General features: G+C 28.9%; 1 protein-coding gene across 1 annotated transcript in view; it reads right to left on the reverse strand.

The window, feature by feature from the left end:
- Positions 1-23035, reverse strand: part of LOC119681913 (putative mediator of RNA polymerase II transcription subunit 26) — a gene marked incomplete at its 5' end in the record, with an annotated part of 49495 nt that extends 26460 nt beyond the window's left edge. The window contains 4 exon segments of the mRNA XM_038095222.1: positions 7101-8002; positions 11923-11995; positions 17488-17741; positions 22904-23035. Of these exon segments, the coding sequence (XP_037951150.1) occupies positions 7101-8002; positions 11923-11995; positions 17488-17741; positions 22904-22991 (1317 nt within the window).
- Positions 23036-25298: the final 2263 nt, after the last annotated feature.

Raw genomic sequence — 25298 nt, forward strand, 5'->3', positions numbered from 1 at the left:
ATATATGTATAAAAGTAAAATAAAATAAATTTCCAACTCTTACAACATCGTTTAACACAAAATATAACTAAAAGAGTATCATCAAAGTGCTGTAAAAATTTCAATTTGAATAAATAGACCCGAAATGGGTTGCCTGGTCACTGGAACATTTAGTAACAAATTAGTAAGAAAAACAACAAAATGCTTTCAAAAAGTTTTTATGCTCTATTCGTTACGACAAAGAAAAAATTCACATCGATTTTTTTCCTTTTTCTTGAATCTTTTTAGTGAAAAAAGACACAAAATCCAACAAATATGCAAATTTTTCCATTTGGCTTACTTGAGTCCTTCTTAATGCTCTACATGTATCAACGGCTCAGTAACTCTTTTGTCTTATTTTTGTGTTCTAATATTAAAATTAAATTACCCAAAAATAATTGAACTAAAGCCCTAAGCTCTACGTAATGCGTAACGTAGAAACGTCAATCTTTGTCACTTAATTAAGGTCAGAGACAGTAAAAGTTGGGCTACACAATCCACTTAATGATAATAGCAAAAGTACGTTCATTGAAATGTACCAAGAAACCAAACTGCAAATTAGGAAATTCATTCCGTAATTAATTCGAAATTAAAATGTGGTGTTTTGTAGGAAAATTGGTATATTAAAATCAAGTTTACAAGAATTACAACTTAATTCTTTATTTTAGTAGTTTAGATAATTTTGAATTACTTTTTTCAACAGAAGAAATTACTTTAGTAAAAACAGTTTCTAAATTTTACTATGGGGAAACATAATACAGCATACATATATTTATATATTAAATATATGTATTAAAAAATATTTAGTATGAGATGCAGTCAAATATGCTGTGAAACTGTAAATGTATCTACATTTCTTTTATAAGCATCTTTCCAATCTCTGGCTTCGAAATTTTTTTATAATCAATTGATAGTATTAGAATTTTTTTAATCAGTCTATCTTACCAACTAACCGTAATCAACATATAAAACTAGAAAGCCTATCATACGAAAGTTTATCAATAACATTTCTATTGAAATATAACACTATCTTTGAAATACTTTTGTCCATCCGCACGTCTGACTCTTAGTATGCAAGCTCATCGCCTGTATACTACTAATAATATGGAACTCTACGTATGAATATATTGAGAACCCAGACAGAAATCGGTAAGTAACAGTAGCATAAGTAAAAGCAATATCTCTATAACTGACTTTTTCAAATTATTTTTATGACTGTGTATCAGCTTTCGTAGAAAGTTGTTTCACGATAACTTGAAAATAAATAAAAATATATATATATAAATTTAAATATATATCATAAAAATATTCATATATATATAATCTTTCTTGATTTGAAAGGAATTGCTAGACCGGAATTGTGATATTTTACGGTGAAATCAATGGTAGTGTAGACATTATGGAATAGGATATGGTGACAAATGAAACGATGACCATTGTAGCTATTCTATCATATTACGAATACAAATTTAGCAACATATGTAATGCATTTCTTCAGCATTAAATCTTCGATTCAAAAAGCTTTCCCTGCGATTATTAGAGAAAATAGTCCAAAAAAAAAGCCATAAAATGTGTGTATGCAATATCGGTTACAGTAATATAATTGCGGATCATAACAAGAAACAATATTCTAAATAAAAATTATACCAACCCCACACTACAAAGTCTTGATTTCTTATGGAAGGAATCTACAGAATTCTTTAAAACTTTATTTATAATTCTATTGATGATTAAATCTTTATCTACCGTTCTTACATACCATACTATGCGAAGACAATTCTTACATAGCTTAAAATTTTTCTTTGCAGCTGGTAAAACCTCAAGTGGGATATCATGTGTCTAGACAGGCGTCAGACTTTCTGATGCAGTTTTCATGTATTTTGTTTTGATAAAGCAGAATTTCCATCTATGAAAAAATATAATGAAAACAATTTCATGTCGAGTTTTATATGCTCCTTTACGGCGATATTTCGTTTGGTTAAAGTATATATAATATATCTCTATATTATAGATAAGTTAAGCTCTTGGTATAATTTTCAACTAAATGAAGTTCATATAAATTAATTTGCTACTATTAAGATTGATTCATCAGTCATTCATTAGTAACATATCATCTGTTAAGGTTTTAGGGAGACGCCCATATTGCGTGTTTTTGAAAAAGATCACATATATAAATTAGATAAAGTTGAAGTTTTATAATACTTCACTACGGTATAACAGCATTAATTTCATTTAAGTCCGAATAAGCATGTTCGTATTTAACTGAGAAATATCTTAATTCAAGATTGGATGTGATTAACTAACGAAAGCGTTTTAGTAATTTTCAGTTGGGCTTTATAAACAACCCTTTGTGTCACACTTAATCGAAAGTCCGTGATAGTCTAGAAATACTTATTCTATTTTATGTTAAATGCTTACTTCAATATTGAATGTGATAACTTATCAAATTATTTTAGTGATATCAAGTTTTGTTTTATAAACAGTCCTTTATCCTTTGACAAGTACTATTAATTTTTTATGTTCACCAATTGAATGCAATTCCATTATAAGCAGTTTTTCGCATAGTTTAGGTGCAACAGAGAAATGTGATATGGATCGATATCACTTAGTGGTCTAGCGATTTATTCGGTTTAGAGTTCATAACTATAACCACCAATTTTTTAACATTATGATACATAATCAAATCAAACACAATTTACTAAGACTATAAGGTTTTATACACATTTTTTTTTCACATCCTCAAAACTTTAGCTGCAGTTAAGTCAGAACGAGCGACTTATCTTATTTTAAACCAAAAAAATTGTTCCGTAACTGCTTTAGTAATGACTTCCAGATTTAATATAACATACTTATAAAAAACTTTGCAGGATATTCACATTTCAATTTAAAAACGTAATTTAATTGTCTGTTAATTATTTTTTACAATTCAAGATTGTTTTGAATTTAGTCTAAATTATTAATAACAACTCTGGTTTACATTTTATATTAACTAAGCTGTTTGTCATAATGTAACCCCCAGCGTGTTAATTAGTTTAATGAAAAAATTAAAAATCTTTTTGAAAGTGAACTTGTTAAGAGTAGTGAAAAAAAATGTATTCTTAGAACTCACAACTTCTTCTAAAGCACATCCTTAACATCTTTCTTTATAAATGCATAACCCAAATCGTAACAGTCAGTCAGTCACTCGCAACTAATTCCCATGTGATGAAACAAGTCAACCGTTAATTTGCCATACTTACAACATCCCAAGACGATTTAACTGAAGACCCTTTCATTAAATGAGTTAAAGTAAAACAAAACAAAGGACATAAAAGAAGGAAAACTTAGAAACCCAAGTGCATATACTTTCATTTGCATTTTGTGAAGAAAGTGTGAAGAAAGTTGCGAATTTACAAGACATAATATTCCCTGAAGGAGCAGCTTTATTCCGAGCAAATATTCCTTTTTCTTTAATTTTGAAATGAAAATATTAACACAAACAGCAGCAAACTAACAAAATATTTTGCTGCTTCTATATTTCACACATAATTTTATATCCTTGCCTTCATTGTAAGACATAAAAGTTTTAATGCAGACATATAAAAACTATACAAACATACCATATATACAGGAAAAAAAATAATTTCATACAAAGCACATAAGACAACCTACATAAATTGCGGCTTTCTGCTTTATCTCTTATCAAATAAAATTATCTACAAACAAAGGATATTTCACGTCATCTTCCTGCTCATACCATTTTTTCATTTATTCGTGTCGTAAATCGTCTGATTTGTTGCACAATGTCCTTGCTAATACTGCCTTTGGATGTACACACTTCTTCCACAATTGGATGTACATCTACACAATTTATCTTACTTCCACTTTCTTAACGAATTTAAGCTCTCATTTACTTTTTAACCATCATTTGCATTTGTGGCTGCCTGAGGACATTTTTTGCATTAAGGAAGCAAAAAACAATGTCATAAGTATCCTTTGCCTTTTCAGAATCTTAGCTTTTAATCTTTATAGTTTGTTCACACAATTGTTGACAATTTAATTATCTCTTCTATTGTATCTCTGGTCAACATTTCTTATTCTGTTACATTATTCTTAGAAGTTTTATAGTTCGGTTTCATTAGCAGAAGAAGACAAGTTAAGTGCAGCAAAAGTTTAGCAATTTGTTTTAATTGCTTGACACTCAACTCAAAACCATTTAAACTATTTGACTTATTCGTGTCTTAAGAGAAAAAACTTCATACAAAAGTCGTTAGGCAAATGAAATTTGTGGCTTCTTCCATACTTTATTGTTTAAAAATTTTTAATTGAATTTGTAAGAAAACAAAAAATTTTACGTGCAATTTAACCTTAAAAGGAAAAATCCCTCAAAGGTATGTCCTATCATATGGAAAAACTTCGATTATTTACAATATTTTAGTAAAACTGCATATGAATTGTTTAAAAACAAAAAAATATAAATATAAATATATTGATGCTAAATATTTTGAGAAATTGTAAAGGAAATAATAATAATATCATTAAATTTTTCATACATTCTCTGACAAAAACTCTATTGAACAGTAAACGAAAATAAACAGTACACTATCGTAGTGTACTGCTTATGTCCAAAACACAACAAGAAATTTTTAGTGTTTGTGTTGATGAACGCAACCGCGAGCAGTACACTACAAATTAAATCGACCTGTACGAAACACTAAAATAGTGTACTGTTTCGGACATCTCATGTAAAATTATTAAATATCCACATTAGTGTCTTTTTCACAAAGGTAGTAAACTTTTTAATGATCTATTCACGAAGATAGTGAATTTTACTAGCGATCATTTAACAAAAGTAATATATTCTAACATGTTTCAGTGTATTTTAGTGTATTGTTGTGTTTATGGAACAAAACATTTTGGGAATGTTTTTATTGTGCATTGTTGTTTTTTCGTTTGCGTAAGAGGAAAAATTATAAAGAGATAATATTTTAATGTACAATTTGTATACAATAATAATGAAATGCACAATATTAAATTTTTTTAGTTTAATATAAAAAATGTGAAATGAAAGAAAATTGTAAACCGTTTCTGTAAGTAGTTATGTTTCATGTAAAGTATATATGGTATTTAGATTATTGTATGGAACTATATAGTTTTCTATCTAAACGCATTATTCAACCAATAAATGAGACAATATAACAATATAAATAGCATGTGTGTTATATGTGTGTGTATGCAGTCTTTGTCGATTATAAAAAGGCATTTGATTCAGTCAAAAAAGAGACGATGTGGCCAGCGCTACAGAGACTTGGTATCTCGCAAAAAATAATCAATATAATAAAGAAAAGCTATAAAGATACGAACTGCACTGTTCTGCATAATGGAAAAACAAGTGAACCAACCATTTCAGTAACTGGAGTCAAACCATTCTGCATTTTATCATCACTACTGTTTATAGTTGTGCTCGATGGGGTGTTAGAATTGTTCGATACGACATTGTACTGCTTTTGCACTCACATCAGCAAATGCAATCGAAAATTAATGAATTACAAGACGAATTGCCGAAGGATGGCTTGAAGATAAACATCAGTAAAACTGAAGCAATACGTATAAAAACCGAAAACTCAACTCCGTTTACAATCAATGGACATCACACGCAGACACCGAGAGCTTTACTTACTTAGAGAGTATTCTATCGGTGAATAGAGGTGAATAGAGCGTAGGTCTTATGAAGATATCGCGCATGCTGCACTTTCTTGGAACCCCCTCCAATGACAGACCAGCAATGATCATGAGAAGGACAGTGCATGAGTAGACGAGCAAATCGTTTAACGAGTTGAGAACAATAGCTAGGAGACGAAACCAGTGGAAAACTTTTGTAGACTCCTTAAACTTCTAATGAAGTAAGGAGCTAATAATAATAGGTAATATAGTTTTTATTGTGACAATGCATTTCAGTTAAAACGCTAATTTTTTTAAGCAATCAAAAAAATCATATCTGAGTTAATAGATAAAACTATTTTAAAAAAAAAATATTGTCTTATAACATAACGAAGGCAAAACAAAAATTTTTTCTAACACTATTACAAAACACTACTCAATATTTGGTGTATAATAAACTGTAAAGGTAATTATTTTCGATTATTGCTATTAAAGTAGAAAAAAAAGAGAATTAGTTCAAAAATTTAAATAAATATTATAAAAGTTGATTTAGTTAATTTTTGGATGACCTTACAGTTGTTTTAGATATTATCATATATAATATTATCAGTAGGCTTGTTATATGTTTCCATGACTACATTGTCTACGTATTATTTTTCTGGACTAATTTCGAAAGGATTAAACTTGAACTGTGTCAAATTTGAAAGAAGAACTAATTTGCTGCATACTTAAATTAACGTCGTATCTGATCAAGCTTATGGATTTGTCAAATGATTATTATTCCGTCAACAAATGCGATTAATGATTTATTTGATGTAGTGATCCATATAGGAGGACCTTATCAAATAAATAGATTACTACCTGTAATGAGATATCGTGTGTATGCCAACGAGTGTTAAATAAATTTTCATTGTCATGCACAAGTTCTACCATAGGTACAATTGTTCCATCACACAATTCATATCTAGTATTTTTATATCTTTGGTACGGATCCTTTTTTATAAGTCTTATCCTACTTTATGGTTATTGAAAAATTACTCTGATGTTAGAATAGACTTGAAATTCCAAAATTTTTAAATTTAAAGTAGAAATTCATTTTAATTCTCTCCAACTTCCAATTAAAAACATTTAACATAATTTATTTAGTAGAGAGGTTTCGAAAAGTAGTAAACTACAACAACAAAAATTTTTTTTACATTATTTTTAATTAATTGAATTTTCTGAACATACAGCTGTTTCGAGCATTGCCAAACACCCATATTTAGTAGTCTTGGACCATTATTTCTATTATTTATTGTTTTTCTTTAAAAAATGAAATACATTTAAAAATGTTTAAAAATAACAAAACTCATACATACATACGTTGGATTTATCATCCCTGATAATATTTAATAATATTTTTATAAGTATATTTTAAACGAAAGGTTACTTATTTGACTCACCACTGTCTCTGACATGTTGGCATCTTCTGAAAAAGATTTACGAGAACTTCTGTGTTCGTCCTTCAGATAGTCGACATCGTCATTATTATTTCGATTTATGCTTTCATTTGGACGATAAACATTAAAATTACTTTTAATTGATGTTGTTTGAGTTGTCATTTTGGTAGTTGTTGTTGTGGCGGTTGCTGTCATTTTAGGCTTCTTTGTTGGAGGCTCCGGTAGGATGTCACTGTCAGTTTCCATCTCAGCAAATGCATTGTCATTTTTCGTACTCTGATATGCTGGCGATAATGTAGTTACATCATAGTTGTTGATATGTTCTTCATATTCCTGTTGTGGTTGTTGTCGCTGTTGTTGTTGGTGCATTTGCTGATATCTAATTTGTTGTTGCTCCTGTTGATGTTTCAAATGTTGTTGGTGATGCTGGTGTTGATGATGCTGGTGTTCCTCTGTTTTGTAATCATAATATAATACCGAAGGTAAATTTTCTGGAAAATTCAAAATTTTGCTTGTCGCATGACTATGTTGTTCCTGTTTGTGTTGCTGCTGCTGTTGTAGTTGTTGCTTTTGTTGATGTTGTTGATATTGTAACGCATGTGGCTGCTGATGTTTCTGTTGTTGTTCCTCAATAAAACATTCATGTTCATTGTACTTTTGCTGTTGTTGCTGTTGATGTAACTTTTTCTTTAGTTTCTTTGCAATGTGCAGCATTTTGTTGCTCTTTTTATGTTGCTGTTTGGCTTTGTGATGGATTTTATCATTTTCATTTGCAATTAATTTCTTATGTTGTTTTTTTGTTGTATTTGCATTTGATTTAGTGGGTTTGTATTCCTTTTTCGAATAGGTGGTATACTCCACTGTACTGACATATGACGGTGTTGTGCTTTTTTGTGCTTGCTTGGCTGTAAATCAAAATTATTTTTGAGTTAATTAAAGACTAATTTCAGTTAGCAGTGGTTGGAATATTCGTTCTCTCAAAACAAATTAATCAAAATAATTTTTTAAAGAACAGAAAACATATATAAGTTATTTTAATTATAATTAGTATATAATTTCTCGAACAATAATAACGAAACCCGATTAAGTTTTCTGTTTATATTAAATTTATTAATGATAGTAATTTCAAGTAGATAAGCATATTCTCTTATTATATGTAACATAAAATTAAATAAAATCTCATATACAATGAGAATACAAAATTACATTTTGGAAAGGAAAATTCTCAACATTATTGACTAAAGTAATTACATCCAACATTCAAGCTATACTAATTACAAAATGGACTACATTCCTCACAGATATTTTCATTCAATGAAAAACGAAAAATACTCGCAATATAATTAAGTTGCATTTTGATGTATCTATAATAACGTATAACATTGCTCAATGCAACAATGTATGTCCAACTGTATGTATAAGAATTTCACAGTAAAATCTACAGGATGCTGCAGTTATTGAAGGGTTAAGCGTTAAAAACTGAAGTTTTTATCTTCGAACTACATCATGGTCAAAGTTTTTGTTTTTATTTTTACTTTCATTTTTATTTTATATTCAATTTCTACATTATCGTATGCACTATGTTATCTCTAAAATAAAGAAATTTATTCAAATTTTTTTTGCAGTCAGCATTGTAAAAGAAAAACATTTGGATGAACTATGTATATTCATTTCTCTTTTTTTTCAATTCAGTAAGAATAAAACCATTTCTGAGCACTCTATTGCCACGTCTGGAGTTGCAAATCAATCTTAAAATACCATATTAATTAAGTATATGTACGAATTGTTAAATTTTAAGCCAAGTGAACTGAGTAAATTTTAAATCTATAAAGAACACATGGACGAAAATTGATTTTTATTCATATAGATTGATTTGAATTTAATAAAAAGATAATAATTTTTTAATTACGCCAATTGAACTAGAACATAAAATATCCTTCAACTAAGTTTGATAAACATATTATATATTCGTGTGCACAAGCAGAAATAAGTATTAAGCAAGAATAACAAGAGACTATATGTTCCTAACAACACCAAAAAACCATCCTCATAACCCAAAAAGAGTAAACATATTTTTAAACATTATTTACGAGGAAGTTTGTCTGGGATAAATGAAAGAAGTCAAGTTTTTGCTTACACTTAAATTTATTTTTCCATATAATATCATTTGAGGTCAATAAACTGGCTGAGTAGACAAACCAACATGGTATAAACTGGACAAATAATGCACCAGTCAGCTGCTTCAACTAAGATACTCAGCACTACATCATCGGTTCTGACGAGTCACTGTGTGATAGGAAAAATTATAACGAGGTTATAGCTCCACGGACGAGGAGGAACATGTGCTACACCTCATGTGTTAGTGTCAATTTTTAGCTTGAAGAAAATCTAAAATCTTTGAAGCGCCTTTTCAAAGTTTTGTAAAGTTAGGGATTTAACCAAGTTTGTAGAACTGTCAGGGTGGTTCATCTTTAACTTAAGGGGAAGTTGCGCATTCTGCGTTGATCGTACGAGGACCTCTAGTCTGCGCATTTACAAATGCTAATTCTGTGGTACTACAGAATTATTATTTAAACTTAAGGGGGCTGTGAACACAAGGCCGCAACTTCAACGTAGCCTGACCTAATATGCTTGCGGTGATACTTCTATTTCGCATAACGCCTCAAATATAAGATTTTTTTAACTCTTTTTTCTTTATTAGATACAAAGATTATATCAAAAAATTCTATAGAAACCTTTTATTAGAATGTTTCTTTTTTTTAATTTAGAATTAAATAATAGTAAAATAAAGCTAAATACGATTTTAACGATAGTTTATCTGGGACTTCAAAATCTCAAGTAGCCACAGAGAAGTTAAGTGTTTTGACTCTGTTTTGATTTTCTCAGTATAGTGATAAATACATGTCTCATCTATTGTCATAGACTTACGCATATATTTCAGTGAATCACACTTGAAGATTTACAAATATGACCCAATGTTTGCAAGCAACTATTTCATATGCAAATACTATTTACTACATAACCAAGATTCCGTACTTTTATTTAATGAGAGAGTTTCTAGATTTTAGACTTTATTCAATATATCCAAAGTTGTTATCTCAATCTAGCTTTCTGACTGCTAAACTTTTTTGATTCTCATATGATTAAAATAAGAATCATTAATCCATTTCTTGATTATTTCACTTTAATGGTACAGAGTAGTGCTGTTTATATTAATATGATAATTCAAAAACCAAAGTTATTTAATATTCGAATTAACGGATACTAATAGATATTATATTTCAGTTTTATATTCTGAATACTTTTACCGCACAATATATTTAGTTAATAACATACTCATTTTTAAAAAATACCATGTACCAAATTTCATTGAATTATTTTTGCAAATTAAAAAATTGATTGTTAATATGCAAACAGACAGACAGACATACATCACCTTTTGCTGTCTAGCTAATCAATAATAAATAACGATTCACGGATAAATATTGCCATATTTGTGAATTTATCGAAAAATCACATTAAATTTAATGACTTTATTTTGTTTCATTTGTTCATAACTAATTTTATGACTCATTTATGAGTAACACTGCTTCATATTGTCGTAAAGTTGACTGACATCTCCTTTCAAACCGTCCCACAAATTCATACAAAAAGATTCATACAAAAAGTATAAACAGAATGGCTTAAATCTGAATAAAATTTGGTGTGGTAAAGTAATTCCATTTCCTAATTATTATTTAAAAACTATTTTATAATAAATAAATTTCAGCTATGCAAAGGAATAAAACAATGTTATAAGTCACTATAAAAATATTCATTTTTAGTCAGTTTAGCGAATCAGTTCGAGAAATATTTGAAGCAGCAGAATTTAATTATCAAAATTAAAGTTCAACTTTGAGAAAAGCGTATAAATATCTGTGTTTATACGCTATTGAAAGGAGTGAATAATTCAATAGACAGAACATCTCCAAATCAGCAATTGAAAAAGACTCTTTAAGCAGTATAAATAAGCATTTCTTCTAAAAGGGTCCGTACTGCATTTGCTAAAAGATTTCTGTTGTAAATGAAGTTATATGCTTTTAATTTTTAAAATCTAATTTTTTCATTTTTTCGTAAACACTTAATAAATAACTTTTCTGATTTTATTGAATACTTCACTTGCTCATTTCTTGCACTTCTCGAACTTCCATTCACTGTACTCTCGTAATATCGACGATGAAAGTGCAATTGAATATTAAAATCCTTTAAATTTTACAATTTTTTTTTGTATCTGGTAAAAATGTTTTAATCAGCCAAAGTAAAAATTTTGTATTTTTGTATTTGGAACGAAATACATACATAAATTGCTTAAAAGGGGGGAAAATTCGAAATCATTCAATTAAATTCACTCGGCGCTGTTAAACAGAATTGAGCAAAAAGCAATCATGCGGAAGAATAAATTTATTTCCTCTGCAAACAAAATAAGTAATTTTATTTATGTTGTTTTTGTAGTACACTTAAAAAAATATGAACAAAAAAAAAAGTGATATAAAATATCTTTCATTGCTACTATAAGTACTCGTACAATCGAAAAAAAAGGAAACGTTTCATGCAGCAACAGCTGCTGGCTTTTCTTTAATAGTTGCCAACATATTATGTGTGCTGTCCACGTTTAAATAATTTTTCTTCTGCTCGTCAAAAGCACGTTTTGTAGATTTCCATTGTTTTCGTCCTTTGGCATTAAATTCATTTTGTATTTCATTTATATTGCACTCTTAAAAAACATATTTATAGTTTACACATATCGTATTTGGTAGTTGTGCTGTGTGAACCTTTCAACACTTACCGCAAATTTCCCACCAGCAAAAAATTTCACCATCCATGCACAGACACACTTCGCAAGGGTCCAATCGTGGCACCTGGGAATAAAACAAATAAAATGGTGAAATACTCGAACAAAAGTAATTCCTGAAGGATAAATACACTGAAACAAACAAAGAAGAAAACAAATTATAAATGGCGGAATTATGCATATGTGTGCAATTATCCTTAAGCTTGGTAAATGAAAGTTCCATTTAATCACCTGCTCCTCAGAAAATATAAGCAAAAACTTAGAGAACGTGCCTGAAAACTCGGCAAGAACATTAAATGATTTATTATGACTTCAGGATAAGATATTATTGTAGTACCGTCAATAACAGATGCTATAAGGATAGTTGCATTTATTTTCAGTAAACAGAAAATATATTATTACAATGTATTTACTTGCTCTTATTCGTTTTTTATTTATTTTTATTTAAGCAAGTTTTATTTCTTAATCTGATATAGAAATTTTTTTTTTCTACAAGTAGTTTTGACTTAAAAACTATCAAACATTTTATAGATTCACATATTGCAGTTAGCAAAATTGGAGATTTGCTACCTTTACATAATTTAAGTACTTTCATAGCTTCCCCACGATTCAGCAGAGAAATATTCTATTGTCGATTGTATCAACTTGCAAGTTCCGAAGAATGAGTAATATTTACTTTCTCTATGGTATCGCAGAGGAGGCTATTTTGTAGAATTTTTATATAAATGCTACAAAATGTCATTTACATAAGATGTGAATCATTCGTTAAAGATTCAAATAGCAAAATTTGAAATTAAAAACCATTTAAAAGTTATAAAATGTATATAAAGTAATTTAATAATAGGTGGATAGCATAAAAACCAATAGCCTTAAGCCTTGAAAACTTCCTTTTATGAATGATTTGTAAAAATAAATGCAGCACTCAGATTGTATAGATCCATTTAATTGAAAAACAAATTTCTATATAAACTTCTAATTAGCTTCTTTCAAGGAATATTTAGATGAAATAAGGAGCTCATATACGAGTTATTTACAACATTAAATTCCAGAACTTAAAATCTGATTCTGAGGAAAAACCAAAAAAAAATGTTGAATGATGTCGCCAACCTCCAAACAAGAAGCTTCTGAAGGGTTAAATCGTTTTGGTTGCTGATATAGTTTGGCCTACATTACATTCGCGGAGTAATCTAAATAACGTAATCGAGTTAATCAGGGCCTACAGTGTAGCTTTCTTATTACTGTCTAAGTCCGCATGTTAATTTCATTGATATCAAAATTGCAAGCACTTAGAAAAGAAATGCTCACAAGCTCACGACAAATGAATATTTGCTGCTTAAATCATCGAAAAAGAAAGCACTACCTGAACCCTTTTCAGTTTTAGAGCCATGAATAAAAATGCCTGAAATTGAATTGAACGTTACTTAGTGGTAATCTCAATCTTAAATTAAAATTTAGAACTTACAATCAAACTGTCACTTTCAATATATCTAGATTTCTGAAAAAAATGTTACCAATTTAAGTTTGCTGAGTCCTAATAGCTTCGCCTAGCATAAACAGGCGTAAAGGGTGAAAATTAGGTGCAGCATCAAAAGCTTCTGCTGAAGTGGTAGGGACACTTTCTGTAGAACCCAGAAATCAATTGTTTAAGCTTGAATACTGTAACTTTGACATATTTTTAGTTGAATTCAATAACTTCAAACGACAGATGTTTCCGATATTGTGGGTCAAGTTATTGTAGTATATATAGATGCATAAATGTGTTTTTTGAGGTAGATCTCTATATATCCCACATATGACATATATTTCATTTAATTATTTGATTCGACAAATTTTTGTCAGTGGTGAACAACTTTAAAAGTTGGTGAATAACCAACATTTTTAAAAATTCTTTCATCCAAGTATTTTATGAAGTAAACTATTACCAGTAGTTACAGTTTCCTGCTTGAAATTTTTGTTGACGATGCAATAGATAAAATTTAATACCTTGTGTCTATTAACTCAAAAATATTCGACATCAAAGACAAAAAGTGACGTGGTCAGTCAAACAAAAGTTTGAAAAGGAAAAATTACCAAGAATTATTCTAATTACTAAGAAGTATTAGGTTATTGTGTTCCAGATAAGCAGTTTTTATCTTTTTTTTTTCCTTTCCAAACAAAACCATGCATTAATTACAACATTTATTGAAAACAAATCCTCTACACTTATTCCTCCATAAATCTTATAACACTTTACTTCCAAAATGACTTTTACACGTTTCCAAATTGAGTAAAAACTTGAATAATTCATGTATAAGAACAGAATCATTACATTTAATTTTACTATAAACAAAACCCAAAGTTCTTTATTCCTACTAATCAAAAATTACTACTGAATGGCAGCGCTATATTACAATTATATAGCTAACTAACAGAAGAAATATAGCTTTATCAAAAGAAAACAACTTGGCCTCCAACTTGAGGAAATGATTTGGTTAATAGACACATATTCCAACTTCTCGCTACTCTTCTGCTTTGTTAAATACACTTTAAACTTATAAACTTATAAGGCCCTAGCCATGAAATCGAAAATTACGACACATCTTCGAAGTTTTTCATTCCAAAGTTTTTGCTAGGACAACAAATATCATTTGGTCTGTTCCTGATAAGACATTTCTAACAAAATCGCTGCAATCGCCAGAAGTTTCTTTGAAAGTATATTTCTGTGGTATAACTTGTTAATAAGTATTGCTGATCATAAGGTTTATTAAAATAAAACATGACAATTAGTTTCATTTATAATTATATCAATTATCAGTTCATAACAATGACGCCTCATTATATGGTTTCAGAATAATTTTTTATAAATTCCCATTTGTATATGTGATTGAAGCAAATTTTATATTGAAACGAAAAGACAGATGTCGGTTTGTTTAACAGAGGGGATTAATTGAAGCTGGAGTGTTCTTCTTTTTAAGAAATTTAATCTTAACTTGAAAATTTACTGCAATATTTGCAAGACTTGTCAAGAAAATGAAGTTCCTTTTATGAGATGAAAGGTAACTGTGATAATACTCGTAGAAGGTGGAAAAAGTTTTTTGCTAAAAAATGCTTTTGCTTGGATAGAAATAATTAACATAGAATAATTCTGTAGTAGGTATAGTAAGATCCCTATTTATATAAGTATTATTAGAATTAACACGAAAGATAAAGCATTTTAAGATGTAAGATTTTTGTATACTAGTTTTTATACTACATTTATACGTATACTACTTTTTATTATATACAAATGCAGTATACGCAAGTACTGGGCAAATGTAAGACAGCTACTAATAAAACACAAATGAACTGAAGGAAACGTAATTTATTTAATCCCCAGAATTGAGGTTCTTCTCAACAGGGTTTGAACTAAAATGTAATACTAGAAAGTGAAAAAGTAATTTTTGAAAGGATTGGAATAGCATTTCTGTTATCTAAAAATTGAATAATCTTGTTTCATGATACATTGTGATATATATCACAATAATACTTTAAATGAAAAAAAGTACTATAACATTTCTGCACATATAGGTACGTATAAAAATGATTACAGTACCTAAAGGTGTAATTCAAATATGTGAAAGATAAAAATGTTAAGTTAAGAAATGCGAATGAGTTTTAGAGAAAATCCCAGGGAAATCTTATTACCAAAAATAAAAATTGTATTATTTACTTCGGTCACACTGAGCTTAAAATACATTTATTTTTTTATGAGGATATTGACATTGTTTTCACTTCAAACATTCGTACATTTTTCTTCGGCGAAAAGTATTCAACTACATATATTCGATGGATATTAACTGTGACGTGCTTTATCACTCGTCTTCCTATTTTAGTAAAGTGGACGCATCAGTAAAATAAATGTTGTCGTTGACTTCTTGCTTCAGTGTCATATTTCATTCTGAAACTTTTTAACGCTTCCACGGATTGCACTTCTTGAAGTCGTCTAAGTGCTTGAATGGAAAAATACATGAAGAGAAAAGATTGATTTCAGACTTTAAAACTTGTGTAAACGCATTTATTCTTTAATATTGTTTTGTGCTAAAAATTGAAAAAGTTGTGGATAGTATTACTCACAGTTATACATCACACTTATAAAATATGTCATAACGAGTTTAAAAAAATTATTTAAAATTATTTATTACTATTGTTTGCTAAGTCATAGCAATATTTCTTCATTTCCTCATAAAGCACTTGACAAACATTTTAAGGAAGAAGCATAATGCTTTTTAAATTGACAATTGTAAATTAATATTATTCTTATCATAAACAAATTTATTGAAATTTTATTTGAATAAAGTATATTGCATTTTGGCACTCAGTAAAAATCACAAAATAGATTTCCAGTACAACAAAAAAAGTATTTATCAACTTTAGTCTGTATATCTTTCATATTGTTTGTCCCTTTATCTCCTATAGGAGCATAGAGCCTCATCTATAGGTAAGATATGCATATCTTACATAGCAACATTTAATGATTTACAATACTTTTTTAACAACCACATTTAAAAATTGTCTTATTTGAATGAAAGCTAATAATAAAAAATTATACCAACCGTAATATTTCCTATGGCAATACAGAACTCTAATCTCTGCTAGACAAGATTGAACTCAGTACTGTCAAATAATGATAATTCAATTCATATTTACACTCACCGTTCAAAGTTCTAAAATAAATGAAAAGAGTTTCTATGCTTAGATACTTTTAGTAGGTCTTTTAACTTCAAATTACCGGAATATTGTAATCTCTTCCAAGTTAACATAAAAGGCAACTATGAGACAGCTGAAATAGTATAATGGCATAAGTCATTTTGCGAGTAGAGCGATATAAATATTTTTACGAATAGCTAAGCTGTCTTAAAATCAAATATAGAGCCGAGGTAAAGACCACTGACATTGTGCCATTCATATTTAAAAACAGTGATAAAATAAGTAATAAGATATTACGAGAAATTTGGAATTAATCAGCTGGCTGGATATGGAACAATTCAATGACATAGTCTGGATTATGTCCAGCTAAAAGTGTTATATAGCAAAAAATATTTCTAAACACGTTTTCCGATATTTCATTAAATTAGTTATAATATGATCTATCTGCCAATTTATTTATATTCACCTCTACTCCACAGCCACTACTCCGATAACGCAATAAAATCTAAAATAGATACTCCAGTTCCATCCTTTGGAAAACTTATTAAATAATAAACAACTACCAAAGCAGAAAATAAGTAACGAATTGCAAAAATCTATTACACACACCTAAAAACCTTCGGTCAAAAATATTCCATAAAGGTACCATCACTCTACTAAGCTTAACAAGCAATTATATATATATTACTGTGGGATTATATTAAGTGTTTCCATTAAAAATTCCCAGTAGAAATACAACAATGTTAGTTGCTTCATTTTCTCTGATAAACTAAATTAATTACAATATTTTCATATTTTTCCATGCTTTTCAAATTAAATTTTCTTATTTTTTATTATATTGCTTATATTTATATAGTGAGACTAGTTCTAAAACTAATTACTAATTAAAAATACCTTTTGTCCATGTGTATATTTTCGACCACCAGAATGACATGATGCCGCTCTCTCATGCGGTTCCATATCATCACTTTGATTAAGTTCTTCATTACTTCCTATATGCTTATCCATATCCTCTTCAGAACTTTTGACCACTTTTTGATCTTTACGCATTTGTTCTGATAACAATCGCGTATCATATTTTGCCTTGGATTGCTGTGTATCCAAATCATATGACAATTGATCATGATCATCCACATAATCTAGTGACACTGAAAACACAATAATATAAAAAAAATTTATTTATTAATATGAAAAATAATTATGAAATATATTAAAGATTTATATAAGAAATATATACAGAATTAGCAATAGAAAAAGGAATATCTGTATTAGATTGTTCTATATTGTTACTTATAAATTGTTTGTTCTTTTTTAATTAAATATTGATAGTATAGAAATAAAGGGACTATCAAACTTCTGGAAATTCAATATTCTCATTGATGCAGATATCAGTCTTATGGTAGGTTTACTTACAGGTCACTGCAAACTAGGAACCATGCTTAAAGATTGAATATCCCTTTCAATCCTACTTGTCGCAACTGTGGGGAAGACGATGAGAGTGCCTTTCATCTATTCTGTCTTTGCCTAGCTTATGCACGGCGGCGACTTAATACTTTAGGAGCCCTCATGATTAAGGGTCTTGATCAATTACAAAACCTGACACTAATCTACATTTAGAGCTTCGCTAAAGATGCTAGCTGGTTTTAAACCCAGAGTTTTCCAATATATATGGTAACACAATGGAGCAATAGGCCTAAGTGGATCCCCTGTGGATCGCCGGTATAACTTAACTTAAACTACTTTTTTCTACTTTTTTTCCATAATTACTTTAAAAAACGAATTGTGTATTTTTTACTATATCTGAATATTTTCTAATTTTCGATAACAAAGTAATATCCGTTATTTAAATTATCAGTTTTAGATATCCATGTATAAACTAAGGGTCATGTTGTGTTGAGTGTCAAGTGCTCGTCATAACATTATGTCGGTTCAAATTTGGTCATGAGAGCCAAGGCTATATGTGCCTAGTCACTTAGACAAAGCAATATTGTTCAGTAAGAAATGTCAACATTTGTGTGTTTTAGTAGCAAATTATTACAATCTGTGACACTCTCACTTTGATATCTCTCGTTCTAACTCTCGTTCTTTGATATTTTAGAATTTCTCGTCGCTTAAAATAAATTATGAATTTACAATATACTAATAGGTATATTAGGTAACTCGCTTCTCGAATTATTTTCTTCCATTGCATTTGCTGTTACTGCAGAAAGTATCAAGTATTAGCCGCTACCATAACCAAGCATAATCCTATGCAGACTATTGTTATTTCTAAGGCTTATGACAAATTATACTAATTTTCTGTTTTGATTTTTTACAATATTATCATATTGGAGAAAGCACTCAAAAGTACATAATTTGAGAACAATTGAGTACATCGTCATACACATTTATGAATATAAATATATACTATATATTATTGATTTCTTCTGCTTTCTGATTATGCATTCATTTTAATCTAAAAATCTTTAAAAATTTTCACAATAGTTAAAAAATATAATTTATTTCTGACAAATCACATTACTTATTTCACATGTTCATATCCACATTCGTTATGATATATAACGATATAAAAAAGATGATTTATTTAAGTGAATACTTAGCCTAAAATACGCATAAATCAATGTATGTCAATCTTCATTCTCTATATATCCTTATAACAGGATTTATTAAAAAGGTTTTAAGAATGAATCCATAAACTTAAACCGTATTGCTTTTCCGAATAAAGGTCAGTTTCTGCTCAGATGAATTATATATTACAGAATTTTAAATTGTTTTTGTAGAAGCAAAAAGAAAAGATTAAGAAAAAAGAGAATGTGTACTTTAAAAGGATGTCCGTTTTCTGCAATCCTTTTTTAACACCATTGTACATCCTTTTAAGTTTTCTTATTTTTAATAAAAAAATCTTTTGTATCTCTACAAGCAGCACAGATTTGTAAGCAGCGTTAGATTTTTTAATAAGAAAGTGCTTAAGTAAGAAAAAAAAATTAATTCTTAAATAAAAGAAAAGAAAATAAAATAAAAATATAAAAAATTTACAGTATCGTAAAATTTTTTAATATTTTACTCTGCATAAATTTTGTCGAGCAATTTAATATTTTATGTGCAGTGATTGCTAAATGCTGATAAAATCAAATATTTCATAAAATAAAATTGACGTGAAATCAGTTCGGGAGCAGTTAGGGAGCAGTTAGGGAGCAATTTGCAGGTACCAGGACAAGTCGTAAGTCATTTTTAGGAGAAAATCATAAAATAATTGCTAAAATATTTTAGTGTCTCTGTTACTTCGTATAATTCCGGTTATAATCAGCACAAAGTATACGTCAAGTACTTAAAATATATTTTTTATATTGTCATTAAATGCATATATAATTACAATTTTATATACGACCCATATAGATGTACTTTTGTATATTTTTAGTACTCTAATAAGTGCCCATAAATGATTCCTTTCTTCTCATAATTATTTTTGTATTTAATTTTACCGTAAAATAAATTAAGCCAGATTATCTTGTTATGAAAATTGTTTATAGCTGCAGGCAATAAGAAGAAGTAAATATTTTCCTTTGCCTTTAAAATCTTGCTACGCCTTCGGCTTTGAGTCTTTTGCTCTGCAGACTTATTTCTTTTGATAATTATTTTTCTTCAGATAGAAAATGTTTCAAGGATTTATTACTTGCACTCAATGAAGCATGAAAATCTACTGTTTTGCTAGGCAGGAGTTTCCCTTTTTTGTTTTGTTAAGTTTTAGTAATGATATCCTTTGCAGTTTAAGCCATTCTCAGTTATTAACTGCACTTTACTAATTAAAAAAGGTAAAGTTTGTACAAATGCTTAAGAAACTGAACGCATGCAGAGTTTTCATTATCTTCTTAAAATTAATAACAAAGTTGTGAAAACACATAATTTTTATATAAAGCATCAAACTCAAGGTGTTTAACACAGAACATGGAAAATTATTTGCTTATTTTTTCAAACAAATTAATTACATTAATTAAGTTAAGAGTTTTCCATCTTTTAAAAATTTACTTGAATAAAAAATTAATCTTTTAATGTTCTTAGTGTATTATTCGAAAAAAATCAATTTTTAAATATTAATAAATGGAAATAAGTGGGAGTAGCTCTTTTACTCTTACTCACTTAGAAACCTAATGCTTCAATTATATGGGCACCATATTGTAAAATGGAAAACATATTGTAATTAAAGCTACGTTTTAGCAAAGAATAATCTGTATTTGCACTACTATAACTTGTAGTGCATATGTTATATGTTAACATATATAAAATACGTATATTATTAAGTAGCCCAAGTAGTACTGTAAAATACTTTGATCTAATTCTGTGGAGTAAACTTAACTGGAAGTCAAACAAGGAAAATAAATCAGGAAACATTTGACTTTCAATTAAATTATAACTGTTAAATGAAGTCATCAAAAGTTATATACTTGATATATGCTGCCTTAATTAGACCTATCGCGCTTTATATGAACTACTGGTATGACGCCAATCTCTGAACATATTAACAATCAAAGACATTTTACAAAATTATAAAGATCAGCGGAATTATATACATACTCGTATTAGTGAAGCACTGAATTCTAATTAATTATTAATCAACAGATGATAACGGATCATTCTGCACATCATGCTAATTGATCCAACTTAGACACGACACACCTTCTTATCAACAGTTAGGCTAAAGCAGTTCAGCTATGGAACTGTCGATTAAAAGGACACTCTGCAATACTCAAATATATATTAAATCCTTTAATTCCACAGAACAGTACTCTACAATATTTACTGAGAAGCGACTTATTCCTTTAATAACTGACTACTGTATTCCAAGAATACAAACGGAAGAAACCTATTCCTTAAGTAACTGACTATTGTGTTCTAAGAATACGAACATCGCACTTATTCCAAAAAATTATTCCATTTGTATAAACCTAGATAAAAAAATACTTAAATATTTTATTAAATCATATAATTAAGTTGCATAAAACACGGTTGAAATTTAAAAATTAAGATAATTGTGGAACTAATTCAAAAAATTAGGAATAACCTCAATAACTTTCTGACTTCTGTACTGTTTTTCCTTGCACATCTCGGACTTATTCAACCACTGTATAATAATAAAGTGACAACTACAAATGTATTTTTCTCCTAAAACTTTAAACTATTCAAACTCTATGGCCTCGAATTCAAGGAGTGTTGTGAATTGCCATAAATCGATAAATCAGAAAACGATATATCATATCACAATTTTCGACAATATTTAGCTTATATAAACCTAATACATAGTTCCGAATATTCGAAAGTGTACGGAAAGCATTTTGTTGGTTGAAGATCAATATTTATTCAGCCGTTTTCGAATTAATTACAAACTCAACTTTCGTCAAATAATATATTTATTCGGTGTTTCCATTGCTCCCCATATTCTCAGAGTCTGGTTCACAGGTCGTAGAAAATAACTACAAAATAAAGGATGAAAGAAATCATTGCCGAATATGTTTCATAGCACAAAAAAGGCATCGGAATGTTAATAAAGCACCTGAAAACCACCTCTTGACAGAAACTGAATTACTAAATAAAATCAAATTTTGCTTAACGGTCTTCGGTAATCACTTTAAAAGATTATCAAAGCTATTATGCGGTAAAAGCCTGTCACTCAAGGGTTGTCAGGTATATATATAGACTATAGTGCTTCAGTAATACTTGATGCGTTGTCAAACATATATAATGACTATACTTCTTCAGTCACGTTTGATGCATAAAAGTTATGAGTGTGATGATTTAATTAATATATCATTAAAACTGGTCTTTGCCTGTATCCATCAAAATTTTTTGAAAACATATATAATTAATTAAATCTAAATCAACAAAGTGATATACCATATAATGAGGAGTATTTTTTCTTTCACAAAAGTTCTGTCATGTGTCCGATCTTTCTAGTCAACTCCAATGCCATCAAATAGGATCCGAATTGACAGAATATGGTGATTGCTCATCACAATTCTATGCCTGCGGTATATGCTAATAATATTGTAGTTTCATAAAAAAAGAAACAATTATAGATAAAATTTACAAATTCTAATAGAAGTGTTATGCTATACATAAGAAAATACTAAAATAAATCAGAAAGGCTTGTCTTCGACTTTGGAGATGATTTAATAATAGCTTTATTTTAAAAATTATCGATAGACATATGTCCTTAAAATTTTAGTAGATTATTTAAAGTAATAAGAAAAATTATCAGAATGATTCAAAAACTTAATATATCACAGATTTAAGTAAGTAAATTAATTAATCTTACCAGTTCCTGCTGTAGAGAAATGAAATTGTCCAAAAAGACTGGAGATAAGGCAAATCCAGATACAGCTAATCTTCAGCAATTTCAACATGTTGGTTTTCTGGATGTTTTCTTTAACTTCAATACATTTATAAACTGTAAATTAAGATATTTAAGTATTTGTTAATAATTCAGTTTAATTTTTTTTATAAGCACCAAGAATACATAAGTTTTAAATTTAAAATTGTATTAAAAGCAAATTAAATTCAATGGATTCTATATACTAATTCCCAAACTGCCCTATAAGATATGAAAAGTAATTGTAAATACTTTTACAAGTGTCTGTTCGGAATGACCAGTCTACCTTGATTTTAAGTAAGCATCGACCATGAATGACCTTAACGTTTATATGGTTAAGATGCACTGTAACTGCAAAAATTCTTAAAATATGATTTATTGAATGATCTTGTGTAGGGTTTCAATATAATACTCCACATAGCCTTGATTTTAAACAGCTTCGTTTCGATTTATATCAAATCACGTAATTTATTTTAAAGCGTGCAGATCCGATGGATTTAAAGTCGAATCGATTTTAATGTGATTCTATCGACGATATCTGAAAGTATTTTTAATATGCGATTCAACTTGAATGCGATTTTTCTTTGAATTTATTGGTTTACCGATTTTTCACCGGTTTGTTCCAATGCTATTAATGATATAATTGCGAAATGATCTAAATATCAAATACATATCTTCTGACATATTATTTCTTTATTCACCTATATGGAATAAGCAGACAACACACCTTACGTAAGCTTACTAACGCAATTGATATTATTTATGGAATTATTAGTTTATAGAATATATACAAAAGCCTATCAGTCATCTACTTCAACTTAGGCGTAACCTGCTCAGCCCTAAATTATCGGTGCTGACGGGTCACTACATAATATGCAGTCATGCTATAATATTGGGTCTACCCTATAATGTGTTTTGTCATGATTGTGACTCGGTAGATGACGACGAAACTGTGCGCCACCTCATATGTCAGAGTCTATCTTTAACTAGAGGAATGTCGAACATTTTTGGCGCCCATTTTCTTACCGACCTGACTGAACTATCATTCTGGTATTAGGGATTAGAGATTAAGTCAAATTTATAAAATTGTCAGGTTGGTTCATCCTTACTTAATGGGAGAGTCGTGCCTTTCAGTGTTGCACGTACGCTGAGCTATGATCTCTGTATGAACAAGCTCTAATCTTATGATACTGCATTGGACCATTATTGGAGCTCAAGTGGGCCTTGGATACAAGCTCAAGTGGGCCTTGGATACAAGGCTGTCACCTCAACCTAACCTAACCTAACATCAAATCGCTTCCATTATTAAAAGTATGTACTTATTTTAACAAATATTGCAATAGCACATTAAAAGTAAATATAATTTTATTTTGCTTGTGAAAACGACACTTCTGTTTTCTTTCAAGAAATTCTACTTGTATTGTTTTTCTTGATTACATTTAAGATATTTTTAAAGTAGTCAAATAATTTCATTAGTTTATATGGAAAAGTTTTTAGTCGAAGTGCTATGATGCTTTAATATTTTCTTGTATTTTGTATTGATTAAATAAAATGTGACTGTGTGCATCGTGGCAGCAATGGACTTCCGGTTCGTAGTTTTCCGCTTCTAGAGTTTTCCTTGTTAACCATTTAATGCGAACAAATTGAAATGGCAACATCAACCAAATAAGAGTAAAATGTTCGTTGAGAAAATATTTTGAATTACATTTGAAAGCGAAAACTTTCTAATGTTGATGGAAACTTAACTGAAACGCATATCTGAGGTTGGAAAAGTTTTCTTTGCAGTTTCGCTTGAGAAAGCAATTAAAACGAGAATGCCGCATATAAATTTGCTTAGATGTGCACGGTATGGCATTTTCCACATATATGTGAACTCACATAAACTAGAAGAAATTTTCATTTTAGTTAAATTTTGTTTTGAATAATATTTTCACTAGTTTAAGTTATGTAAATGTGATTTATTCCAAATTATACATTTGGGTTTAGAAAGTTTTGTCCTCATGTGAGTACTTCTTTCAAATTGATATGTGATCCAATTTAATTTAATTATTCGAAATATGTGTAATAAATTTAATTTTAGGATTTAGTATTTAAAATTAAAATATTGTTTTATTTCTGTACAAATTTATTAAAATTTATATAATTTCAAATACAAGATAAATCCTTTTTGTCAGCTATTAAAGCTAAAATTTTACATACTAAGTTTTATTTCATTTTATAATAAAGATAAATTATTTTAAAGTGTAAAATTCACAGACAGGATTGTTTAACAATAGTTTGACTTTTCATAAATTTTCTTGCATTTTTGGTTTTCATACCTAAAATAGTGAACCAGACCATT

Source organism: Teleopsis dalmanni, chromosome 2 (genome assembly GCF_002237135.1).
Source record: "Teleopsis dalmanni isolate 2A chromosome 2, ASM223713v2, whole genome shotgun sequence".
Taxonomy (NCBI): Eukaryota; Metazoa; Arthropoda; class Insecta; order Diptera; family Diopsidae; genus Teleopsis; species Teleopsis dalmanni.